The sequence below is a fragment of the Hypanus sabinus genome, chromosome 2, assembly GCF_030144855.1.
Source record: "Hypanus sabinus isolate sHypSab1 chromosome 2, sHypSab1.hap1, whole genome shotgun sequence".
Lineage (NCBI taxonomy): Eukaryota > Metazoa > Chordata > Chondrichthyes > Myliobatiformes > Dasyatidae > Hypanus > Hypanus sabinus.
This window is the reverse complement of record NC_082707.1, coordinates 11,695,119-11,715,228: the sequence shown is the minus strand read 5'-3', so window position 1 is coordinate 11,715,228 and position 20,110 is coordinate 11,695,119. Positions and strand designations below refer to the sequence as shown.

General features: G+C 42.8%; 1 protein-coding gene across 1 annotated transcript; it reads left to right on the top strand.

Moving 5' to 3' along the window:
• The first annotated feature begins 402 nt into the window (after nt 1-402).
• Nucleotides 403-15,914, top strand: LOC132402939 (extracellular calcium-sensing receptor-like). The gene is made up of 5 exons (XM_059986079.1): nt 403-672; nt 2,269-3,102; nt 9,270-9,497; nt 14,798-14,921; nt 15,007-15,914. Exons 1-5 carry the CDS (start codon nt 415-417, stop codon nt 15,912-15,914), a joined length of 2,352 nt encoding a protein of 783 aa, XP_059842062.1. The 5' UTR covers nt 403-414.
• The last annotated feature ends 4,196 nt before the right edge of the window (nt 15,915-20,110 follow it).

Here is a 20,110-nt window from a genome sequence, read left to right as displayed (position 1 = left end):
GTCCTGATGAAAGGACTCGGTAAAAAGCTTGACTATCCATTTCATTCTGAAGATACTTCCCTACTTGTATTGTTCCTCCAGCATTATTTGTGTGTTGCTTTGATCCAGTTATCCGAGTGCTCTGCATTACTAGGATTATGGTTCCTCTCGTGCACTATCATATAATATGCATTGACTCCTGTTTATTGTGAACTGGGGTGTTTCGTATCTTGAGTTAGTGAAATAAACAAAAACCAGTGTGCATACTGCGCCGATGTCAGTACTGCGAATATCCTATATCGAAAACAAGAAAACATTTACATTTTAATTAATTCCCGTGACATCTGATTAAATTCTGAATCTAGGCACTATTATCATCTCTTCTTACATTTATCCCACAGATTTGATTTTGAAATCTTCCGACTGGTGCAGACAATGATTTTTGCCATTGAGGAAATAAACCAGAATGAGAATCTCCTCCCGGGAATCAGACTCGGGTATCAGATACACGATGACTGCTCTTCCTCCGCGATCGCCTCGAAAGCAGCGCTTGCATTGATCAACGGAGATGAGGAATCAATTGAATTCCCTCAGTGTAGAGGTTCTTCCAACGTCGTTGCCATTGTTTGTTGCGACATATCTACAAATTCCATCGTAACCTCCAGGACAATTGGACCCTTCGGCATTCCGCTGGTAATGTGTCGAATATTTTACTTCATTTTTACTCTGGCGGTACAAGTATCGTTATTCTCAGGTACACAAACATATGATATTCACGCGCCTTAATTTAGAATAGTAACTCAATGAAATCGTTACTAATATATTGAGATGTTTAGAGTGTTTGATATCTATCATATATAATATTTTATCGCCTTTCTATTCCAGCTGAGGTTTCCTCAGGTTTTGTAGATCAGAGAGGTAGTGCAGATGAACTGACACTAATTATAAGTGCTCCCAATACCTTATACCTTAAATAGCCCTTAATAATCGAGTATAGCTCCTCGCCTTCACGTATGACTTAACTACTAGGCCCGGCGGAACCGTTTCTACGGACGGGAGAGAGGGGAAAGGCGAATTTTCTTGAGCATTAAACCTGTCGCTTCCAGTATATGGAGCTCGTTATTCGTGGTCTACAGCTAATCTAAAAAAAAATGAAAATTCTGATCTCAGACGTACTCTGTCTTGCGGATATACCCATTCATGGAGAAAGCATCAAGAACAATCCCCGAGGAAAATTCCGGAGGTGAGCTTCCTAATGCAGTTGACGTTGAGTTCAACGCGGTCGACCAACTCCTGTAAAGCTGCTGCAGACAAACACTGTCGGACTTCATGTTTCTTTGGATTCATCAGCTGCGTGGAGAAGGGGAGTCTGCTGCACGCTTAACCGTTAACTATCCACATCCACCTGCCATGTCTTCCGTATCATGAAGAGAGCTGCGACACAATTTCCATAGTTGACCTCGACAAACGGATGGCATCTTATTTCCACCAAAAAATGTTATGAGAATTTGCCAGTAAGTAACTCTTAAAAAAAATAATAATATAGCCCTTGTTAAACATCGTGTAATAAAACAAAGAACAAACGGCTCAAGTTCAGAGCCTTTGGCCCAGTTGTGCTCTGCCAAAGTAATTAACTAAACTGATCTCTTTTGTTTATGCAGAGGCCTTAGTACTTCTTTCTATGCACTTTCGTGTGCCTAAGGGACTCTTGAAAAGGTCCGTCCTATTTGCTTACACAATAAACACTGCCAGCATAATAAAGGCACCTCCACCCTCTGTGTAAAACTTTTGCTTGACTAATCTATATTAAGCATAAACACTTTATCTTTAAAAGAACGTTCTCTGTTTTAGATATTTAATACTTGAAGAGAGATACCGGTAATCCATTCAGTCGATGCCTCTCCTAAACCTCTGTCAGATATCTCCTGGGGCTCAGCCCATCGGGTGAAAAGAATACAAGTATATCACAACTCTCGGTATAGAATATAACATATAATCTAGGCAGAAATCTAGTAAATATGCACCTCTTTCATCGCTTCCACATCGTTCCTGTACTGCGGCGACTAGATACGAATATAATTATCGTGATTTGTCTTCTCAGAGATTTACTACCAGAAAAATAAGTAAGTAGTTTATGGTGGAATGTAACTTATTTCCGTAATTCCGGCTTTACATTTTTCACTTCCTTCATGTTGTATTTAAAATGCCATAGTTATTGCCGAGGATCAATAAATCAATTTAATTTAAAAACACAAGCCAGTTATTTATCAATTTATCTACTTTCTACAGGTCAGTCACTACTCCACCTGCTCCTGTCTCAGCGATAAGAAAGAATATCCTACCTTTTTTAGAACTATCCCCAGTGACCAGTACCAGTCCAAGCTCCTCGCTGAGCTGGTGAGAACATTTGGCTGGACTTGGATTGGAACCATTCGAAGTAACACCGATTATGGTAATTTCGGAATGCAAGGATTTGTGGAACATGTGGAAAGGTTTGGCGTCTGCATTGCCTACTCTGAGTCATTTTACAGGACGGACTCGGCAGAGAAAATTAGTAGAATTGTCCAGGTGATTAAACAGGCGTCTACTAAAGTGGTAGTCGCCTTTGTTGACGATGGTGAAATGCGAATTTTATTGAATGAGATTTGGCGGCAAAATGTAACCGGCATACAATGGATTGGAAGTGAATCCTGGGTGACAAGACACTTTCTTCCACCTGAACAAAGAGCAATTTATCTCACCGGGACAATTGGTCCAGCCACGCAAAGGACAGAGATAGATGACCTCAGAGATTATCTTCAAACTGTCCACCCTTCCAACTTCCCTGACAATATTTTGGTGATGGAGTTTTGGGAAAATTTATTCACCTGCTCCTTTAACATAGACAACAGGACAATTCCCGATAACTCTCGAGATCAAGTTCGGCAATGCACTGGAAAGGAACAGATGGAAGGGATAGAAAATAGCTATCTTCCTGCGATAATGGATGGCAGTTCATACCACGTGTATAAAGCGGTCTATTCCATTGCTCACGCACTACACGGCATGTTCGCCTGTGTGGAAGGAGACGGACCCTTTGTGAATAACTCATGCGCGCATATTGCAAATTTCGAGCCTTGGCAGGTAGGCCTGTATGTCATTATCAAAGAAACTACCAAATAGATATCACCAACAGGTAAGATTGCAGTTTGTAGCTTATATCTTTCAATTTTAACATGCGGGTAATCAAAGCAAAGAATTCCTTCTGTGGCGATCGAACAGTAATTCTACGAAAATTGTTGAGACCATAAGGACATAAGATATAGGAGCTGGTTTAGGCCATTCGGACTTTCGAGTCTGCCCCGCCAATTCTTCATGGCTGACCGATTTTCCTCTCAACACATTTTCTTGTTTGTTCCCATAACCTTTCACACTGTGACTGATCAAGAACCTATCAAGCTCGGCCTAAACTGTTGCAGATTACCTGCCTCCACAGCCTCCTATAGCAACGAACTCCACAGGTTCACCTCCTTTTGGCTAAATAAAAAAATTGTCTAAATAATTACATTCTCAATTCTAAATGGGCATCACTCTATATTGAGAATGTAGCCTTTTGTGCTAGAATACCCCACCAAATGAAACACCTCTTCACATCAACTCTAGTAGGCCTTTCAACACTCAACAGGATTCAGTAATATTCCCCACTCATTCTACTTAATTCCAGAGAGAACAAGCCTAGAACCTTCAACAGCTGCAAATGCTAACCATTTCATTGCCGGAATCATTCTCGTTGATCTCTTCTGAACCCACTCCAACGAAAGTACATCCTTTCATAAACTCCTCACAAAATTCCAGGTGTCATCTAACCGGTCTCTAACATTACATTACATCCTTGCTTTTGTATCCTGGTCCTCTTAAAAGCAGCGCTAAGATTTCATTCGTCTAACTCACCATGGATTGAAACTGCAAATTAAGTTTCAAGAGCCTTGCAAATAGTCTATAGTTTATTCGTTCTAACGAAGTGCATGATCGCACACTTAGCGACACTATAGTGCGTCTGCTACCTATTTGTCCATCCTCCTAATCTTCCTATGTTCTTCGACAGCCAGCTGTCTTCTTCAATACTACCCTCGCCTCCACCTGTCTTCATGTCATCAGCAAACTTGACCACAGTGCCATCAATTTCATTGTACAAATCATTACCTAGTTATCATCGGACAGTCCGAAAAGTTTCACGTTATTCAGACTCTTTGCCTCGTGCCAATCAGTCGTTGCTCAATCTATTCTTGGAAAACTATAGACTCTTATTTTGTTCAGCAGCCTTAAGTGCGGCACCATCTCAAAGGTCTTCTGAAAATCGAACTACACGATATACATCGATTCTGCTTTGTCTATTATTCTTGTTATTTCTTCAAAGAATTTCAACTGATTTCTCAGGCACGATTTTCCTTTAAGAAAACTATGATTACTTTGGCTTACTTCGTCTTGTGACTCCAAATAACCGGAAACAACATCCTTAACAATCGATTGCAAAATTGTCCCAGCAACTGCGGTCTGGATACCTGGCCTATAACTTTCTTTCTTGTGGACGTGGTCCCTTCAAGAAAGCGTGGAGTAAAATTTACATTTCACAGTCCTCCCAAACCATGCAGAAGCTACAGATTCTTGAAATATCATTATTAAATTCTCCACAATCTCTCAGTTACGACATTTAGAAACCTGAGGGCCACTCCATCAATTCCAGGTGACCTATCTACCATCAGACCGTTTTGTTTCCCAAATACCAACTCGGTAGTTATCGCAAAGTACGAACTTCTGTCCCTTGACGCTCCTCAACTCCGACTGGTGACTGCTTCTGTAAATCTGGTTGAAAATACTCACCCAGTTCGTTTGCCTTTTCCTTGCCCCTGTTACAATTTCTTCTCCGTCGTTTTCCAGTGGTCCGATACTTACTCCAATCTCTTTTACTCTTTATATACCTGAAAGAAAGTTTTTTTTATCAATATTTGATATTTCTCGCTGCTTGCCTTTATATTTCTTCTTTTCCACTCATGCTTTCAGTTGCTTTCTGTTGCTATTTTATAATTTCCCTTCTCCTAATTCCTTTAATTTGTGCTGTATTACATTCCCTCCTTTTCTGTTTTCATGTTGGCTTTGACTTATTTTATCAGCTACATTTGCATCATGATGCAGACCTTTAGAATACTTCGCCTTATTTGGCATTCATCTATCCCGCACCTTCCATTTTTTCCAAGAAGCTCGAGCAACTGCTACTCTGCCTTCTCACTGTTCGGGACCATTCCACTAAATCTTATCCAGCTTCTATCTCGTGCCTCTCTAGTTCCTTTTATTACATTGCTTGGAGGTCGGTGACCAGTGGTGTGCCTCAGGGATCTGTTCTGGGACCCTACTCTTCGTGATTTTTATAAAAGACCTCGATGAGGAAGTGGATGGATGAGTTAGTAAGTTTGCTTCTGACAGAAAGGTCGGGGTGCTGTGGATAGTGTGGAAGGCTGTCACAGGTTACAGCGAGACATTGATAGGATGCAAAATTGGGCTGAGAAGTGACAGATAGAATTCAACCCAGATAAGTGTGAAGTGGTTCATTTTGGTAGGTTAAATATGATTACAGAATATAGTACTACTGGGAAGACACTTGGCAGTGTGGGGGATCAAAGGGAACTTGGGGACCGAGTCTATATGGCGCTCAAAGCAGCCGTGCAGGTTGGCTCTGTCGTTAAGAAAGCATAAGGTTTATTGGGCTTCATGAATCGTTGAATTCAATTCAGGAGCCGAGAGGTAATGTTGCAGCCATATAGGACCCTGGTCAGACCCCACTTGGATTACTTTGCTCAGTTCTGGTCGCCACACTGCAGGAAGCATGTGGAAATAATAGAAATGGTATAGAGAAGATTTACAAGGATGTTGCTTGTATTTGGGAGAATTCCATATGAAAACAGGTTGAGTGAACTCAGCCTTTTCTCCTTGGAACGACTGAGGTTGACAGGTGATACGATAGAGAATTATATGATGAGAGGTATTGATCGTGTGATATGGCTGCCACAAGAAGGCACAGGTTTGAGGTGCTTGGGAGTCGGTACAGGGGAGATGTCAGGGGTACGTTTTTGGAGTGTTGAGTGCGTGGATTGGGCTGCCGGCAACAGTGGTAGTGGCGGATACCATAGGGTCTTTCAAGAGACTTTTGGATAAGTACATGGAGCTTAGAAAAATAGAGGGCTATGGGAACCCTAGTAGCTTCTAAGGTAGGGACATGTTCGGCACAACTTTGTGGCCCGAAAGGCCTGTATGTTTCTATGTTTCTATGATACCCTGTGATACCAATATGTTTGACTTTGGGTGCTCACTCTCCAACTGCCCGTAGAAACCTATCATATTATGATTACTGTTTCCCAAGTGTTCTGTAGCTTGAGCTCCCTAATGAGATCCGGTTTTTTACAAAACACTCCCATCCCCCTCGTAGGCTCAGCGACAACCCTGCTCCAAAGGAAAATACATCGATGCGCCATTTCACAAATTCTCTCTCTTAGGATCCTGGATCAGCTTGATTTTCCCAATCTATCTGCATATTGAAATACCCCGTGACTAAGATAACATGGGCTATTTGACATGCTGTTTCTCTCGCCGAATGTAATGTTTAGACCACATCCTGGCTACTATTCGAAGGCTTGCAAATAACTGGTATCTTTGTAGTTGTATTACCTTAGTCGTTTTTTTTTAATCTACTGACAAAGATCCTATTTCTCTATGGCCCATGTCAACTGTTTCTATAGATTTGATTTCATTGTTTACCAGCACCGACAATCCGCATCCTCTGCCTACCTGTCTGCCATGTCAATAGATTATGCATCCTTGTATATTAAGCTGCCAGTTACAAACGCATTTAAGCGAAGCCTCACTGATGTCCAAAACATCATAGCAGCGAATTTCTAACTGGCTACTCGATGATCTACCATGTTCCGTATACTGTGTGCAATCGAAGTTAACACGCTGTACCCTGTTTTGGTCTGTCACGTACCCTATGACCGGGTTATAGAACCAGCAGAAATGGAAAATACTTTGGAGTCTGGTATTGCTATATACTAACAGTGTTTATTATAACTAAGCAATACAGTACTATAGAATGCAAATATATGGAGCAGGTTAGCAATAATGTATAGATACATATACAAAACTGTGGAAATAGGAACACAACTAGGCTCTTTCAAACCCAGGGATAAATGGATAGTCTTACGATATGATGAAGAGAATTCAGTTCAGGTCGAGGTAGTTGGTTAAGTAACGTTGGAGAGAGAAAGAGAGATGATGAGAGGTGATGTCGTTGCCGTCGATCTTCCCGTTGTCTTCCGAAGTCCTGTTGTGGTCACCGACTAATACATACGACCGTTCTTCAGTGGTGGAACTATCACAAAGGCAAGGGAGGACACACAAATAGTTTCCCACCGGTCGCACTTTGAACCACTGATCGATTTCCCCGAATTGATCCTCCAAACCCCCCCCCCCCCCCCTTTCCTGTGGGTGCAGAAAGCTCGTTCAGTATCCAGTGGTGTAACTGCCTGTGTCCCAGCAGACCTGCGTTTTATATCCACATGCTGGACACTGGCTGTCCATCAACCAGCACCGCCCTACTCTTCCTGCAGGAATCTTAACAAGCAGGCAAAGTGTTCTTGGGAAAAAGGTAAACAAGCTGGCAGAAGAAACCATAACATTAATCTTCTCTGCTCGTTCTCTCTCTCATGTGCGCTGGACGCCTCCCCCACCCGCCGTCTCTCTCAATAGCAGCACAATTCATAGGGTCAACTCTGGAACCCGTTTCAAGCTCGGTTTGCCCATGACAGGTCAAACTTTTCAAATTTATCACCCTTTCACATTTCTTTTTTTTTTAACTTTTTTTATTGCATTTTTAAATGGTTCACATTTCAAACCCTCGGACCCCATCATCTACCTATTCGTGATTACAGCCTCACTACACACTACCTCCGTTTGTGAACCAACATTCGTATCTACAGTCCCATCTCTCTGGTTCCCATCGCCCTGCAAAATTAATTTAATGCTCCAAAAGATATCCCAATGAATCATTATTCTAAAGCCCTGCCCTCTCAGTTTCTCAGTTTCTCAGCCAGGTATTGAACTGCCAACTCTTTCCCTATTCTTGCCCTCAACGGTGCGTTGAACAGGTAAAGATTGTTACCCCGGAGGTTCTGTTTTCCAAAATTAGACCTGGCTCTCTCTTTAGAGCTTTCTCTCTTTGCTTTCTCAAAGATTTCAAAGGCATATTTACTGTCAGAGAAATGCATACAATATACATTCTGACTTTTTATTCTTCACAAAAATCCACGAATACCGTGGAAAGCCCCTCAGCTCCCACACAACGCATAAGCGCAGCAAAGCTACGACTATCCTCCACCCCCACCAGCAATAAATACATCGATGCCCTCCATCCAAGTACTCAAGTGTGCAACAAGGCATCGATAAAGACACAGATTTGCAGCTCTATAAAACTCCGGTTAGGCCACACTTGGAGTACTGTGTCCAGTTCTGGTCGCCTCACTATAGGAATATAGACTGCAGTTCCTATGCATATAGCACGCTAAGCTGTAAGTCTGGAATGGAGTAGCTAATGTATTGAGGTGCAAACTCCACCAATGTCGAGCATGAGCACAAGACTTTAGCTGACGTATGGAGGCTGGCAAGGGCCCTTGGTAAACATTTTCTGCTTTACGGAGACCAGATCCTTATGGAATTTACTCTTCTGTATTAACTGGTCGTGAAGAGGCATCTTGCAACAGATTAGTTCGAAAAAGGCTATACTCTTTCGGCTTAGCAGTGGCTTGCAATTGCAGAGGACGATTTAAAACAAATACTTTAGATCTACAAACCACACCTCCTTATTCGGTGGCTATACCTGGACTCCACAGCAATTATTCCTTTAATTAATGTATTGTATTATTCCTTTAACACCCTCTACCCTCACAAAATATCTACGTTATATTTCTGACTCGCTTCCAATATCAATGCTGAAAATCTGACTGCTGCAGGGAATTACCGGGTCGGGTACCAGTTCTGGAGATAAATTCAGCAGCAGCTGAAGCCTGGTCACTGGCAATATTTTTTGCAACAGCTATTTATGCCAGATTCGATATTCGGCAGTCTCAAATATACGGCACTTCTTTATTTACAAGGCAGGACATTTCAATCATTTACGTTTATGATAAATTTGATTGTCAGTACTTATGTGCACCAAATCCAAGCTCCGGTTCAAGAATAGCTCCCATTTCTTCCTTCCTCCCTAGTTGCTGCACTACCTCCGCACCGTGAATTTCACAACGAAAGTGGGAGAAACCGTATATTTTGATGAAAATGGTGACCCGGTGCCAAGATACGAATTCGTGAACTTACAAGCGAATCTCAATGGCAGCGTCGATATTGTAAATGTCGGATATTATGACGGCTCGGCTCGGGCAGGGCACGAACTAACGCTGAATGTCGATAAAATCAGGTGGAGCACGGCCAGAGATGTGGTAGGGCTTCATTGCCATGCCTTTACGCTGACGAAATGAAAAAGAGATGCATGCCTGTGATATGGGTGATATTGCAGAAATAGATATGTTCGATTATGCTCTATCTTAATTCAAAGTAAGGTGCAGTCTCCACAGTTCAGCCTGTTTAGTTAAGAGCTTAGAAGAATGAGGGTTTATCTTATTCAAATATTACAGGTCGTAAGGGTCGATGTTGAGTTCGGTTGAGCGGCTGGAGGGTATGGAATAATGGGGAAAATCACGAGTTACGGCCTTCATCATTTCATTCTGAGGTGCGTAGTGTGGTGAAGGCCAGATCATGAGTTATATTTAAGTTGGAAACAAATAGATATTCGAATGGAACTAAGGCAGAAGCTGAACTTCCACGAAACGGGAGTTGATGCCAGCCATGGAATATCGAAGAATCGAATGGGCAACTCTTATATCACTGTGTCTTTGTGAGAAAGTAAGTTTGATTCCTCTTCCCACAGCAACATTTACTCACCATACAATAGTGTTGCTTAACGCCAGTGTGGATTTTTTAAAGTCATAAGATCACTGTATAACAGAACACGACAGCACAGAAACAGGCCCTTTCGCTCATCTGGTCTGTGCGGAACTGTTACACGTCCCAGTCCCATCGACCTGCACACGCACAATAGACCTACAGACACGTCCCATCGCTGTACTAACAAAAACGTCTTTGAAACAGGACTTCTGTCCCACTTAACAATCAGTATTCCTGTTTGAGTACTGTCGGGGAGGAGCAGGATTCCTGGGGGAAGCAATAGTGGTCGCGCCTCTGGCTCAGAAGCGTAGGGAAAGGAAGAAGTCGGCAGTAATAGGGGACTCTATAGTTAGAGGTCAGACAGGCAATTCTGTGGACGCATGAAAGAAAAGCGGATAGTAGTTTGCGTCCCAGGTGCCAGGGTTTGGGATGTTAGTGATCGAGTCCACGATATCCTGAAGTGGTAATCCAGACATCTTGGTAGGAAAAGGAGGACGTCCGGAAAGCAGACGATAGGGAGTTAGGAAGGAAGTTGAGAAGCAGGAGCTCAAAGGTAGAAATTTCCTGATTACTGCTTGCGCCAAGCGACTGTGAGTATAGGAATGGAGTGAGGTGGAGGATAAATGTGTGACTGAGGGATTAGAGTAAAGTGCAGGGATTCAGATTTCAAGTTCATTCGGACCTCTTTTGGGACAGGCATAACCTTAAGAAAAAGGACAAGTTGCACTTGAATCCTAGTGTGATCAATATCCTGGCAAGGAGATTTCCTAAGGCTATTTGGGCAGAGTTTAGACTAGAATTGTTGGGAGTGGGAAACGAACTGAAGAGTCGGTGGAAGGGGCGGTTGGCACACAAATGAAGCTTGGAGACAGTGCGAATTGGAAGATAGGCAGGTGATAAGGAAGGAATACGCTCTGTCCAATGCTTTCAGATGAGACTATTTTAACGCAAGCAGCATCATGAACAAAGCCGATGAGCTTAGAGCGTGCACAAGTAGATGGAGCTGTGACTTTGCAGAGCCATTGCAGAGACTTGGATGGCTCAAGGGCACGAATGGTTACTTAGAGTGCCATGCTTTAGATGTTCCAGAAAGGACAGGGAGGGAGATAAGAGGGGAAGAAGTTTTGCACTGCTGATCAAAGAGAGTGTCACGACTGCAAAAAAGGAAGCAGTCATGGAGTGATTATCTATTGAGTCTCTGTGAGTGGAATATAGAAACAGGAGGTCAATAATTCTACTGGGTGTTTTTTATAGACCACTCAATGGTAACAGGGACATCGCGGAGCAAATAGAGAGACCGATTCCAGAAAGGTGTAAGAATAACTGGGTTGTCGTGGTGGGAGATTTTAATTTCCCAAATATTGATTGGCATCTCCCTCTAGCAAGGGGTTTCGTTGAGCTGGAGTTTGTCAAATGTGTTCAGGAATGTTTCCTGACGCAGTATGTAGATAGTCCTAGAAAAGCAGACGCCGTACTTGCTCTGGTATTGGGAAATGAACCAGGACAGGTGTCAGGTCTCTTACTGGGAGAGCACTTAGAGGATAATGGCCACAATTCAATCTCCTTCACCATAGCATTGGAGAGGGATAGAAACAGACACGTTAGGATAGCGATAAGGTAGAGTAAGGAGAAATGTGAAGCTAAGAGGCAGGAACTTGGAAGCATAAATTGGAAAGAGATATTCTTAGGGAAATTTACGGCAGAAATGTGGCGAATGTTCAGGGGATATTTGCGTGGTGCCCTGCATACGTACATTTTGCGCGCCGATCCTCAAGGAAATATTGAATTTTGCATAATGATGCACTTGGCAAAATCCAATAAAAAGAGGTCATTTTTGAATAGATCATTGCCAGAATGGGGAATTGACCGTGGTTTCTTCGAAGCTTGCCTGAAGAACGTTTCGGAATTCCTTTAGGAACTTAAAGTTGGATAAAGCGGACTCAGTGGGTGTTGTAGAATTTGGCTTTCAGAACGCCCTTGATATCGTAATACAGAGAAGTTACTGTCAATGGTTAGAGCATTCTTGGAGTGGTAGGGGGCAGTGAATGCGAAAGAAAGGATAATTTACTGGTTGTTTGGAAATCACTAGTGGTGTTCCACAGGGGGTGGTGTGGGGACCGCATTGTTTTATTGCTGGATATCAATGATTTAGATGACGCAATAGAGGACTTTGTTGACAAGTTTCCAGATGACACGAGGATTGGTGGAGGGGCGAGTAGTTTTGAGCAAACCGATAGGTTGCAGAGGACTTAGATAAATCAGGAATATAGGCAAGAAAATGGAAAATGAAATATATTGTTGGTCAAATCCTTCAAAGGTTTCAAGCGTACTTTTAGTGTCAGAGAAATGTGTGCAATATACATCCTGTATTGCACTTTCTTCATAACCATCCACGAAACAGACGAGTGTCACGTAAAACTGAACAACAGTTAAATATTAGGACCCCAAAGTCCACCCCCCAGCTCTCCTCCCTCCCGCGCATAAGCGGCAGCAAGCAACAATCCCCCCGCCCACCTACCACAAGCAAAAAAGTATCGGCACCCGCCACCAAATACTCCAGCATGAGCAAAACTACACCAAAGACACAGGCCTGCAGTACTCCAAAGACCACATTCATTACACGGCATTTGACACACAGCAGGCTTTTACTCTCTCTCTCTACTAAGGGAGAAGGAGGTGTCTCAGTTTCAATGATTGCGAGCCCTCTGCCCAAAATCTGTGCTCTCTGGACACACAGCTTTAAATTTTCCATCTCCTACGACATTCAAGCCTTCTGCTCTCACATCAAACTCCGATATCCCCCGCCTGCAGATCCACTAAAACTCGGTCCTCCGAAGGCAAGCGGAGCTCATAGGCGGAGCATTCAGTGTGTCGAACAACGGCCAGTTATCAAATCCCGAGAGGGTTTCCATTCCCATTCCCGCCAAGAATCTCAATCATCGTGAAACTCCAGGTCCGGCGGGCACTCAAAGGAAAACATAGAGATATTAAAGATGGAAATACAGCGGTTTCTGCAGATGGAAAGAAAAGAGTCATTGTTGGGACATTAAGCCTGCTAAGCTCCGCCTTCTTTTCCTTGTCATGCATTTTGACAGTAGAAATAAATGAGCAGCCTATTTTCTAAAGTGGGAGAGCGTACAAAAATCTGAGATCCAAAGCGACTTGAGACTCCCTGGGAAGAACATCCGAAAGGATAACTTACAAGTTGTGATATTGGTGTGGAAGGGAAGCACAATCTTGGCATTCTTTTCAAGAGGTAGAAAATACAAGAGCAGGGTATGATGTTGAGGCCTTATAAAGCAAGGGTGAGGCATTGCCTTGAGTATTCTGGACAGTTTTGAGCCTCTCAACTAAGAAAATATGAGCTGCTATGGGAGAGGGTTCACAGGCGGTTCAGATGGATGATTCCTGAAATCAAATGGTTTATCATACAAGGAATGTAGGCCTGCTCTGGACTTGTACCCACTGGAAGTTAGAACGATGGGTCGAGCGGTACACTTTGAAACCTTTCGAGTGTTTTAAGTTCAATACAGAGTGGAAGTGGAAAGAGTTTTCCCAATGATCGGGAGTCTAGGACAAAAGAGTACAGACTCAGGATACACGAGCGTGGGGTGGGGTGCGGGGTTAAGAAAGGATCAGCCATACTTGAAGACTGGAGCAGACTTGATGAGCCAATAGCCTCATTCTGTTCCGGAGTCTATGGACTTATAGAGATTTTCTATGGATGTATTGCATCTGTATTTAGTCAGAAGATTGACATCAAGTCTATAGAATTGAGGCATAGAGGCAGCGTAATCATGGACACTGTTCAGACTAGGGTTAAGCAGGTAGTGCCTGAGGAAGATGAGCGTGGATAAACCCTAGGATTTGGCAAAGAGTTTTCTGTTCGAGCCGAGTACAGAAATTACAGGGGCCCAAGGCAAAGCTATATAAAACATGCCTTGCCTCGAGAGATAAGCCGGAGGATTGGAAAATAGCTGATGATCTTATGTTACTTTAAAAGGGCTCAGAGTATAGTTCAAAAAACTCTTGACTGATGAGGCTGATTTCAGCAGTGGTAAAGTTATTAGATGGCATTCTAAGGGTCCGGAAATATAAATATTTGGTCAGACAAGAGCAGCTGAGGGATATTCAACATGGCTTTGTGGGTGGAATGCCGTGTCTTATCAACGTTATATGCTTTCCAGGAATTTACCAGGCAAGGCCGTCCATGACTTCGGTAACACTTTTCACAATCTCTCGCATGGGAGTTTGAAAAGAATTTGCAGTCCCATGTAGTGCACAGCAAAGAGACTAACAACCGGATCTGGAACAGCTAGAAAAATAGCAGAAACTGCAGATGGAAGTTGATGCAGAGCAGTGTGGTATATTGCACTTTTGGAAGCGCAAACAAAGTAGGTCTCACACTATGACCGATAGAGCACTGAAGACTAAGGTACAGCAGAGAAACCAGGGATGTGTTAGGAATGTAATCAGATGCATTCATTTTACACTTCTTACTCGCTTATTTCTGGTGAACCGCAATTTTGCAAACCGGATTTTATCTGCTCTAAATGAAGCAAAACACCTTCACTTCCAAATTCTCAAAGTGGTCTTTTCAGCATTTACCGTGTGTTGTTTCTCATTCTTTATTCATAATATAGCCTATAATTAAATAATTTCAAAATTCATTGGTTATTTAGTTTTTCTTCCTTCTCAAGCTCAATTCTAAGCTTTTCTGTCAGCTGTTCAGTATGCTCAGCTGCATTATCTAGTCATCCAATTAATACCATCAGGACGTTTTCCCCTTCTGCAGATCCCACGAGCTGTTTGCTCAGAACCCTGTCGCCGTGGAACAAGAAAAGTCACCCGGAAAGGGCAGCCGATATGTTGTTTTAACTGTGTAGAGTGCGCCGATGGTGAAATCAGCAACGTCACTGGTAAGTGTTGAGATGTTCAGCAATTTCTTACATTTCCACAGTTCCAGGTTCCCACATATTTCATGTTAAATTCTCATTTTACCAGATTCCACTGATTGCATCAGGTGTCCATCGGAATACTGGTCCAATAACGCAAAAACGCAATGCGTTCTCAAGAAGGTTGAGTTTCTGTCTTTTGGAGAAATCCTCGGGTTTGTATTAGTTACCCTTGCTCTCGTTGGAGTGTGTTTTACAATGGCCACGGCTGCAATTTTCTATCGGAACCGACACACCCCTATGGTCAAAGCGAACAACTCCGAGCTCAGCTTCCTGTTGCTCTTCGCCCTCCTGCTTTGCTTCATTTGTTCGCTCGCCTTCATTGGAGAACCATCCGACTGGTCTTGCATGTTGCGCCGCACAGCTTTCGGGGTTGTGTTCGTCCTCTGCATTTCCTGCATTTTAGGCAAAACAATCCTTGTAGTGGTTGCCTTTAAAGCAACACTTCCGAACAACAGCGTAATGAACTGGTTTGGACCGGCGCAGCAGCGCTTGGGTGTATTCGCCCTTACATTTTTGCAAGGTATAATTTGCGTTGTCTGGTTAAGTGTGTCACCTCCCTACCCTCTGAAAAACATGAACCATTATAGAGACATCATTATTCTGGAATGTAACGTGGGCTCATTGATCGCCTTTTACTTAGTGTCGGCCTACATTGCTCTGTTGTCCATTGTGTGTTTAGTGCTTGCTTTCCTTGCCAGAAAACTCCCGGACAGTTTTAATGATGCCAAGTTCATCACCTTCAGCATGCTGATCTTTTGCGCTGTTTGGATAACTTTTATACCAGCTTACGTGAGCTCTCCAGGAAAGTACACTGTTGCTGTCGAAATGTTCGCTATCTGGGCATCAAGCTTTGGTCTGCTCGTCTGCATTTTTGCACCGAAATGTTACATTATCTTACTGAAACCGGAGAGTAATACAAAGAAAAATATAATGACGAAAGACAATTCATTGTAGCTACCAATTTGTAGTCCTTTTTATTTCATTACCTCAACGGACTGTGTAATCCTCGTCCATGAATCGTAGTTTTCGGCCTGTTTTATGTGTCAACCGGTAAATTTGTGAAGATTTAACTCAGGTATTTGAGATGTACTTACATCTGCTGGGAGTAGATTCGATTGGATTTTGAGAATGTTTAACAGTGAAGTATGACCAAGAAGTAATGCGATGTCTGATTCCAGTTTACGGTTATTTCATGTTTAAGTTACACTTGTCGGAACTTCTTCTCTGCCCGTACTAATCTCAACTTTACACAAAAACCGCACTGTCATTCAGCGAGATTGGAACTTGGATAAATTTAAACATTGCAACGTTTCAAATTAATTTTATTTATCAAGTAAGTTAAGAGGTTCTTCATCAGATATTTGTTAATAGGGTGCTGTTGTTTTGAACAATCGAAGTAAGATCACCATCAGGTCCTCCTGTAGTATTTGATATGCTGCATTGGTGACTTTAGCCTGACAACTGACAGGTTCTGAGACCCTTGTGGTCTAAAAGCCAAGGGTTTTGAACCAGATGATTTTGGGCCAATGCACACTCCTTTACTACCATCTAAAATGATATAGATTCACATATGATTGTGCACAGAATAAAAGTGGTGCAAATATTTAGTAGCCAATCGAAAGAAAACACAGAAAATTACCAGTTTGTCATGAATAGTGGGGAAAAGCATCGGAGAGTAGCAAAAAGTCGGTGAAATCAAAATATGACGAAAATAATAACATCATTGAATTGAGTGATTATGCATTTATGAAGCGGAATCAAGTTTGACTAATCTTATATACTTGTTTTTGCGTGGCGCGGAAAATGTCTAGTAGTCTGCAGTTAGTTTACAATAGTGATATTGTGTGCTCTGTATAGTCATCGATAGGCTGTTTTATGATCGAAGAATCGTGCTGCAATCAAGTGATATGATTTTGTTCGCTGCTTTAATAATACCAATTAAAACATATTAGCTTCATTGATTTGTCATGTAATATTCGCGCAGCTGCTTGTAAAAGTTTGTACTTTCTTTCCATGTCCACATTGCTTTAATGCAGGTGCTCAACGGTGATTCACACGATGTTACGAAATAAGTACCACAGTTGATTCTTTTCCACCTTTATTAGTAGCAAGTTTACAAGAGAGAACCCCCTTCTGCACTCCCACAGAGTCAGCTACGGAGGTCTCTCTGTCGAAGCACAGAGATACTGAGTTTTTATATCATCTTTGTCACGTAAGCAGAAAGCAATTTCTAGCTAACCCTGACAGTCACATGTCCAGCAACAGTGATAGTCTGAGACCCAAAAAAAAACACTTAATCACCTCAAACAAAATAGATATTCCAGGCAAGTAAGGGGATTATTGATACGAAAGGGCAATCAGTTTGAAAGGCACTCCAGCCACTTTAATTAAGAAAGGAATGTCCTACCTGGTTTGTTGGAACAAAAACTTAAATTACAAAGATAAGAGCATCCACCGACGTTTATGCTTTAATTAAGAAAGGAATGTACTGTCTCATCTCCATCAGCAACCGCCTCCTATCGAAACCAAAAGCTGAGAAAAATCAGGGGACATCCCCTTTTGTGTTTTCTGAGATTTTTGACCCGAATCCTAAAGATGTGAAAAATCCGGAGACATTATCTCACTCCAAAGAGCAGCTGCTCAAACAAGCTACAGCCATTCTCAAAGCAGAATACACAGACTCAACCTTAACCATTGTTTACAAGAATCTGAGAATCCCAGTAAGATTTTATCATTCTCTCCTTTTTATCATTTGATGATAAATTAAAGTAGTGCTGAGAATGGATCAGAGAGCTTGTACATACAGACCTTACAACAGGTGTTAAAGCAAGTCAATAATACGCAGCATGCTATACTAATATTATTGCTCCGTGTAGTAAATAAGATGTCCAAGATCCTTCTAGTATCCAGCCTATCTGCACATCCCCTCCGATGGTTAGTCTAAAACTGTCTAGTTGCTCCTGGAGATACATTATACGACTCATCCCTAATGTAGGTAACACACTTGTCTCCCACAATCGCACATACTCCTCCCTGTTGTGGTAAATGGTAATCCACCGCATATCGAGTTTGCTGTGCATAGAGTTCTAATGGTTGATCATCTACTGGTTGACCGCCTCCAATCCTTTCATAGTGCTGTTACCCAGTGCCGTCAGCCCACAAATGAGGTGGTTACCTTTCATTGCGGGTATGGTTCCTGCCGACGCCACTAGAGAGAGTACTCAGAAACCCGTGGCCCAAAGACAGGATCATTCCAATCTGCACAGAATTCCTTACTTACAGATCCGGCTGTCAGACGTTGTCGAATGTGAGGCTTCTGGGAACAGGGAACAGTAAGGGGACCGATTGTCTCGATCGCCAAGAGTGGAGGTAGGTTGCTGGTAGCGGTTGTATAGGTGCCGTTGAACAAGACTACGTATCATTTTCCTGGCTCGATAGCAAGTGTTATTACCAGTTAACATTTTATCATACCGTAAATGGTCCTTAGGGTACAGGGAGGAGTATTCAAAAGTCCCTGAGCCAGCTGACAATAGAGTCCTATTATAATATCCACATGCATACTGATTCATGGATACATTCGCAAAACAATTTTTCCTTAGTTACCTTACATCGGTGGTCCAAACAATGCTTCTCCAAGCAAGGTATTTCTCGGGGTACCTGGGATGTGACGCACCCCCATCCTGATCCCATGTAACAGAAGGGGTAGTCCCTTGTGCTCTTGCAGCGTGGGCTAGTTACCCACTCTCACCCGTCCCTTAGCCCATGCCACTCGCGGGTTCCCAAATACCCAGGGTTCAGTTTACCACACAGGCATGATTAGCTACAGTCGTATCACTACATTGCCCCCATGTCCGTTTCCGAAACTTTCCCCATCTCCCTCAACACTCTGCCCCTGATCCATCCTTCACTATTAGGTCATGCTTCTTCCAGAGTAGCCCTGATGGGTTAGCTACAAACAGTGCTTCTACAGATTGTGCCAAAGGATAACATGCATACGGTTACCATGCAATCGCTTAAGTGTTTGATAAAACAGGTTATCTTCCAAAGCATTATATTCAACATAAAGCAAAGAGGTAAGTCCGTAAACGATTAATCTTGGGCTGGTAGCGATCTTTTGCAGTCGCTGAGGTGTATCCAACGTTCCTGGCTATGTACCTTAATGGCTGTCGGCATTTGCAACAGGACCTAAAGGGCACCTTTCCATCTAGGTCCATGCTTGGGTCGTTCCCAGTCACGAATTAGCACTAGGTCTCCAATCCTTTGGTCCGGCCGGTTCCTTAAAGTTGTTCTGCGCCTGAGAATGGAAAAACTTTAAAGAGTATGTTAACCGGCGAAAATATTTCTGCAATTCCTCCTCCATGATGTGGAGATCCACCTGAGTCGGTGGTCTTATATTCGTATCCCAAGGTGTCCTTCCTGGTCGGCCATAGACGATCTCTGCCGCGGATACCCCTGTGGCTGAGTGTGGGGTAATTCTCATGTGATATAGTGCCAACGGAAGCACCTTTAAACAATTCAGCCCCGTTTCTGAGCTCTATTTCGTTATTTAAAGAGAAAACACGAGGAAATCTGCAGATGCTGGAAATTCAAACAACACATACAAAATGCTGGTGGAACACAGCAGGCCAGACAGCATTTATAAGGGGAAGCACTGTCGACGTTTCGGGCTGAAACCTTTCCTCAGGACTAACTGAAAGGAAAGATAGTAAGAGATTTGAAAGTAGTGAGGGGAGGGGGAAATGAGAAATGATAGGAGAAGACCAGAGGTGGTGGGATGAAGCTAAAAGCTGGAAAGGTTATTGGCGAAAGTGATACAGAGCTGGAGAAGGGAAAGGATGGTGTCCCTTGATGTCCCTTGTTTCAGTTGGGCTTAATCATAGGCATCTAATTCTCTCTTGGGGCCAGGTATAAAGAGGCCCTGGGGTCGAGTTAGGACCGGTTTGTCTCGTCAGTGTCCCCTTGCAGCAACTAACTGGTGAAAGGCTAGTGCAGACCTTCGTGATCTCTAGGCCTGGTTGAAGGACCACCGCTTCACGGAGCATTGTTTTCTCTAGTGTTACATACCCCGTGAGTATCATGTGGCTGTCTTATGACCATGATGTAATTGAATAACTTGTGAGCATTATGTAATTGTTTTGTGATGGTGGGGT

Coding starts and splice junctions, on each gene's coding strand:
- LOC132402939 (XM_059986079.1), top strand. CDS start 415: ATGATTTTTGCCATTGAGGAAATAAACCAGAATGAGAATCTCCTCCCG. Junction 9,498..14,797: donor GGAGCACGGCCAGAGATGTG/GTAGGGCTTCAT, acceptor CCCCTTCTGCAG/ATCCCACGAGCTGTTTGCTC. Junction 14,922..15,006: donor TGAAATCAGCAACGTCACTG/GTAAGTGTTGAG, acceptor TCATTTTACCAG/ATTCCACTGATTGCATCAGG.